The sequence below is a fragment of the Danio rerio genome, chromosome 15 (genome assembly GCF_049306965.1).
Source record: "Danio rerio strain Tuebingen ecotype United States chromosome 15, GRCz12tu, whole genome shotgun sequence".
NCBI classification, from domain to species: Eukaryota; Metazoa; Chordata; class Actinopteri; order Cypriniformes; family Danionidae; genus Danio; species Danio rerio.
Window position 1 is genome coordinate 42,901,704 of NC_133190.1, and position 6,023 is coordinate 42,907,726.

At 35.0% G+C, this 6,023-nt stretch overlaps 2 protein-coding genes and 1 non-coding gene across 3 annotated transcripts in view; 2 read left to right on the forward strand and 1 right to left on the reverse strand.

Moving 5' to 3' along the window:
* si:ch211-281l24.3 overlaps positions 1-5,943 on the reverse strand; it is a 50,702-nt gene extending 44,759 nt beyond the window's left edge. Inside the window, exon 1 of the mRNA XM_073923984.1 lies at positions 5,707-5,943. The gene's annotated coding sequence lies outside the window, so the exon portion shown is untranslated. The remainder of the gene's footprint in view (positions 1-5,706) is intronic.
* LOC137487788 (uncharacterized) lies at positions 2,286-3,181 on the forward strand. Its single transcript, XM_068213787.2, has one exon. It carries the CDS (start codon positions 2,289-2,291, stop codon positions 3,114-3,116), a length of 828 nt encoding a protein of 275 aa, XP_068069888.1. The 5' UTR covers positions 2,286-2,288; the 3' UTR covers positions 3,117-3,181.
* Positions 5,757-5,828, forward strand: trnag-ucc (transfer RNA glycine (anticodon UCC)). The gene has a single exon. It is a non-coding gene; the product is annotated as a tRNA-Gly (tRNA).
* Positions 5,944-6,023: the final 80 nt, after the last annotated feature.

Below are 6,023 nucleotides of genomic sequence, written 5' to 3' on the forward strand. Positions count from 1 at the left end.
TATGATTTTATTTTAGCCTGGTTTAAGCTGGACATAGCTGGTTTTGGCTGGGCTCCCAGCCTGGCTAAGTTGGTCAAGCTGGTTTTAGCTGGTCATCTCCCAGCCTAACCAGCTAAGACCAGGCTGGAAATAGCTGGAAACCAGCCTGGAAGTGGCCAAAACCCCTCTAAAACCAGCCTGGTTGACCAGCTAAAACCAGCCAACCAGCCTAGGCTGGTTTAAGCTGGATTTTTTAGCAGGGACGTAATGTGATTATAATAATTTCATTAAAATAATGAATAAAAATAAAAATAAAGGAAAGAGTACCCATTCATTATTCTGTAAAAAAACAAGGCATCTGAAAATCTGTTAGGTAGGAAACAACAGTTTAAAAAGTAATGATGCAAATACCTGAACCAGAATTGTTGGCCTACCTGTTTTACTGAAAAGGGAAGTTTATTGTGCGTTTGATTTGTGCAGGCTTCCGTTCCCCTTACCGGTGGAGTTGTAAATCAGTACGACTGTAGATATTTTGATATTTTCTGTATAATATTTAGATGCATTTAATCATTAAAGTGAAGTTGAAGTAGTCAGTCAAGTAAACATTATTTTGTTTATATAACAAACTTGATTAAATTATTTTTAAGAAAATGGCATGTTTTACTAGCTTTTAGAGTAAGTAATGGATTGAACACAGAGACTGAAAAACCTAGGTTTAACACAATGCGTGAAGTTGTGAATGTGCATTGCAGAGCTGGTGCACATACAATCATCAATGTTATGTCTAATATAAAACATATTTGTACGTTTTCATATTTTAGGTTATTTTCCTTTTTTTGCAATACCTTTTGTTTGACGCCCCTCGGTCCATGTCCACACTTGCATTTTATCTAGCATTTCTAAAAAAAGCTCCTCGTCTGCACTACATCTCTGAAAACACACACCACGTGACCACACACACTCTAGCATGCTCTTCAGCGTGTGTGGACGTTTGAGCTCCAGACAATCTGCAGGTGCTTTAAAAGAAGCACACAACAGACAGTTAAGTAAGTATATATTGCTGGATTTAATCTCATTTTAGTTAAAAGTGATATCAAATTCATCTTGTCTATATTTAATGACTCTTTGGTCTTATTTATTATTTGAATCTATTTGCTACTTGTTCTTAGGTAACGTGTTTTACCTAAGTGCAAAGATAAGTTAATATATTAATTTATGTAATTACGTAGACTGATTCTGCACATTTGGCTGACTGCTTGCCTTTGTTTTTTATTGCATAAACTCATTGTTGTAGAATATATGAGTATTGCACTTGTAAAAATGTGAGTTTTTCTGGAGAAAGCAAAAGATATGCGTTTTAAAACTAAAATGTTGTGTAAATGGGGCCCAATGCTCTTCCTTTCTTGTATTGGAACTTGTGCTTGTCACAGTCAAGAGGAACAGGATGACTACCAGGCTCCATATACTGCAGTCTAAACCTTTCACTGGAGTCGGTCTGTGAGACAAGTGATGCAGGGTACCCTGCTTGGCCTGTCACTACATCTGAGAGCTCATCCAGTTTTGTGGCTTCAGGTCCATAAGGCGCTGGAAACTTCAGCAAACGGCCACTCCAATTTTGCTCTGCGCCTGGAAAAGTTCTGTATATATATATATATATATATATATATATATATATATATATATATATATATATATATATATATATATATATAGACACACACACACAAACACACAGTTGAAGTCAGAATTATTAGCCCCTCTGAATTATTCGCCCCCCTCTTTATTTTTTCCCCAATTTCTGTTTAACGGAGAGCTGATTTTTCTCAACACACTTCTAAACATAATAGTTTTAATAGCTCATCTCTAATAGCTGATTCATTTTATCTTTGCCATGATGACAGTAAAGAATATTTGACTAGATATTTTTCAAGACATTTCTATACAGCTTAAAGTGACATTTAAAAACTTAACTAGGTTTATTAGGTTAACTAGGCAGATTAGGGTAATTAGGCAAGTTATTATATAATGATGGTTTGTTCTGACGAAACAATATTATCAGACATACTGTGAAAATGTCCATGCTCTCTTAAGCATGAAAAATCCCTATCAATCATTGTATCATTTTATAGCAGTCATCTACAATTGATTATATTGAATAGTCAAATGACAGAGAATCTTGATACAAACATATATTTTAAGAGTCAGTGGCATTGACTTGAATTGTTTTTATCTGACGTTCCTTTAGATGGTTTTAAACTGATTCTGATACTTAAATATTTCTAATATAGTGTGGATAAAACAACAAGACCATGGAAGAGGAACATCATAACAACACTTTAACATTTTTGCAAAAAGGAAAACTGACAACCAAAGCATCTTTCTCTTGCCCCAAATGTGGAAAGAGTTTTTCTCGTCTGGACAACTGCAAACAGCATCAAAAAATACATAACAGGGAAAGAGATCATGTTTGCCTGCAGTGTGGGAAGACCTTCATCACATCCGTCAGCTTAAAGAGACACCAAAAACTTCACAGTGGAGTGAAACCTCACACCTGCTCTCAGTGTGGAAAAACCTTCACAGAAACAGGCCACCTTAAGAAGCACACACAAATACACACTGGAGAAAATCCACACATCTGCACACACTGCGGAAAGAGTTTCAGGCAAAATGGAGATCTCAACAAGCACTTAACGATTCACACAGGAGAGAAACCACACGCTTGCAAACAATGTGGAAGGAGTTTCACAGATACGTCACATCTCACTCGTCACATGCGTGTTCACACTGGAGAAAAGCCATTTCACTGTGATCAGTGCGGAAAGCAGTTCGGCTCATCATCAAATCTGAACATTCACCTAATAACCCATACGAAGAAGAAGCCTCATGTGTGTTCTGTCTGCGGAAAGAGTTTTACTCGAATGGACAACTGCAAAAAGCACCAGAGAACACACACCGCTGCCAAAAATCACATGTGCTTTGAATGCGACAAGACCTTTATTACAGCCTTCCAGTTAAAACGTCACCAGATCATTCACACTGGAGAAAGACCGTTCACGTGCACTGACTGTGGAAAGAGCTTCACACAAAAAAGCCACCTTAACAAACACAGCCAAATTCACACAAGAGCTAATCCTTAGGCCTCAGGACTCCTTAAAAAACATCACATTGTGCATGCTATGGATATATGAAGCAAATAAGATGACCAGAGCAACTGTTTGTTCAATTAATTTGTGTTTAAAGTTGTTTTCCTTAAGGAGTAGCAGAAATGCTGGTAACTACAATAACAGTACATGAGTAATGATGTGTTATGCAAACTAAACATTACTTAACTTTAACTACAGCATGAGTCACATGAGTTCATGTGTGAATAACGGCTACCTTAATTACTTGTTAGTATATGATTGCTTGTAAATTAATGTTTATGCTTAATTTAACCATAATGAACTCATGATATGTTCATAATTATATCATGACTTTACTTAGAGGGGCACATCATCATTAACTCACTCTTGAACTCCTTGTATATGTTCGTCTAGTGCGTTTACACTGAATAACAATAGAAAAGTGTTCTGTCAACATCAACACGAACAGTTTAAGCACAGGAGTTCATGAGTAGTTAAGGATGAGTTAATGATGATGTGCCCCTTCAAGTAAAGTCATCATAATTATAAATTAACAGCTCATGAGTTCATGTTGGTTATATTTATCTTAAACTTAGATGTTAATTAATACATTAATTAAGAATCATGTACTAACAAGTAATTAAGGTAGACAATATTCACATATGAACTCATGTGACTCATGTTGTATTTAAAGTTAGTCCATGATTAGCGCACATAATGACTCATCCTTAGTTTATGATAAAGTACTTCATAGTAAAGTATGTTTAGTTTACATTTTAATACATCATTATTCATGTACTGTTTTTGTAAAGTGTTACCGAAATAATAAATGTATTAAATTGTATTTTTCATATAGAAAATCCAATTGAAGAGTTTTGTCCTTGTTAGTTAACAGGTTTTAAGGGTTGAGGTTCATTATTTAATTAATGCTACCTGCATGAGTATCATTAAATGTTCAAGAGGGTTGTTAAGGGATAGTTTACCTCAAATTAATAATCTGTCATTACTTATCCTCCACTTGTTGCAAATCTGAGTTTCTTTCTGCAGTTGGTCACAAAATAAAATATTTTGAAGAATGTTCAAATACAGCATTCATTGACTTCCATAGTATTTTTGTTCCTTTAATATCACTTGTTTCTAAAATATTTATAATAACTTGTTTTTTTGTTCAACAGAAGAACGACATTCATTAAGGTTTAGAACCACTGTGAGAAATTTTTCATTTTTGGGTGAACTGTCCCTTTAAGAGCCAGTAACTCACATGTTAAGGGTTAAATAAGTTTTTGTTGTAATAAGTTTCACTGTAATTACTGTATTGTATATGGTTTCTAAATATACACATGCAGAACTTTAACACCATCTTTTAATTTCTTTTCAATCAATGCTCTCTGTTGCTATTAGGAGTGCCAAGAGCTAATCCATATAGGCCTCAGGACTATGAAATAAATGGGATGACAGAGCAACTTTTTTGTTCAAATTAAGTTGTGTTTTCAATAAATCTCATGTTTCTTGTGGTTTATTTCTTTAGTTTTCTTCATTTGAGGAGTAGCAGAAATATTAAATTGATTGGTTTTATTGTTCAAATAGAGAACCTGAGTTTCTTCTGTTGAACACTAAAGCAGTAGCCATTTACTTCCATCATATTTTAATAATAACTTGTTTTTGTTCAGCAGAAGAACAACAATTCATTAAGGTTTAGAAAATTGTCATTTTCCGGTGAACAATCCCTTTATGAGACAGTAATTTGCTTGTTAATGGTTAAATAATTTTTGTTGTAATATATTTCACTGTAATTACTGTATTGTATATGGTTTCTAAATTTCTACACATGCAGAACTGTTACGCTCTTATTCAGTTTCTTTTCAATTGGTCTAAGTAAATGCTCTCTGCTGCCATCTAGTGTCTAAACCTGTTATTTCCTCATTTCTTTTTATTAATTACTCTTATCCAGCAGATGGCGACAACATGTCACAATGCATGATATTATGAAACTATGATTTCATTGTACTGAAAGTAATGTGATTATATTGCTTTCGTTTAATAGAGAATAACAAAGGAAAAGGATCTGTAAAGGTTTACTTTTATGTTTTTAAAAAGAATATAGGCCTTCCCTCTTTGTAAAATAAAATAAACATTAAATAAACAGAAAAATTCAGTCCAAGGCAGTCAAAAATGTGGAAAAAATATACAATTTTAAACATTTTTCCCACGTTTTTTGAGTGTCTAGGACAGATTTGCTGTTTATTCTGATGAATCCCTTACCAAAAGAGCACCGACACGTTATTTAAGCTACCTCTGAGCACTTTTTGTTTGACTTTGCTTTCACATCAGCATTTGATAGTTAATTCAAAGCCTCTATAACAGTGCAAATACAAGAGACCTGAATCAGAAAAAATGCAACATGTTTAACAGAATCCGTGTAATTGGCATGCTTGAGTTTCTCTTGCCACCAGGCGGCGCAGTTGTAAAGTAACATATAACATATTTGTTAAAACGTCTTTGAATGCACGTAATCCTTAAAGCGATAGTTCATCCAAAACGGAATAATTCTATGCTCGTTTACTCGCCTACCCTGTATCACTCTTTCAAAAGCTGTTTGACTTACTTTCTCTTCTCCTTATTTTTTTCTTCACTCTACGAGCGTATCGTTTCATCGCGTTGGTGGTATAGTGGTGAGCATAGCTGCCTTCCAAGCAGTTGACCCGGGTTCGATTCCCGGCCAACGCAACATACTTTTATAAATCAATCTGCCGCAATGTTGACTTCAATCCAAATCGTGACAATTATAGAGTCTACTAGTATACCCACTGGCGAACATGCTGTTTCTGCTCTGAATCTCACTGGGCTTGAAATCTCACGTGTAATGACTCAGTGCTCTGCAGCCCCGCCTCCCATCAAACTCCACACACACAACTGTTCAGA

Excerpts from the sequence above, each read along its gene's own strand:
- LOC137487788 (XM_068213787.2), top strand. The coding sequence starts at position 2,289 with ATGGAAGAGGAACATCATAACAACACTTTAACATTTTTGCAAAAAGGA.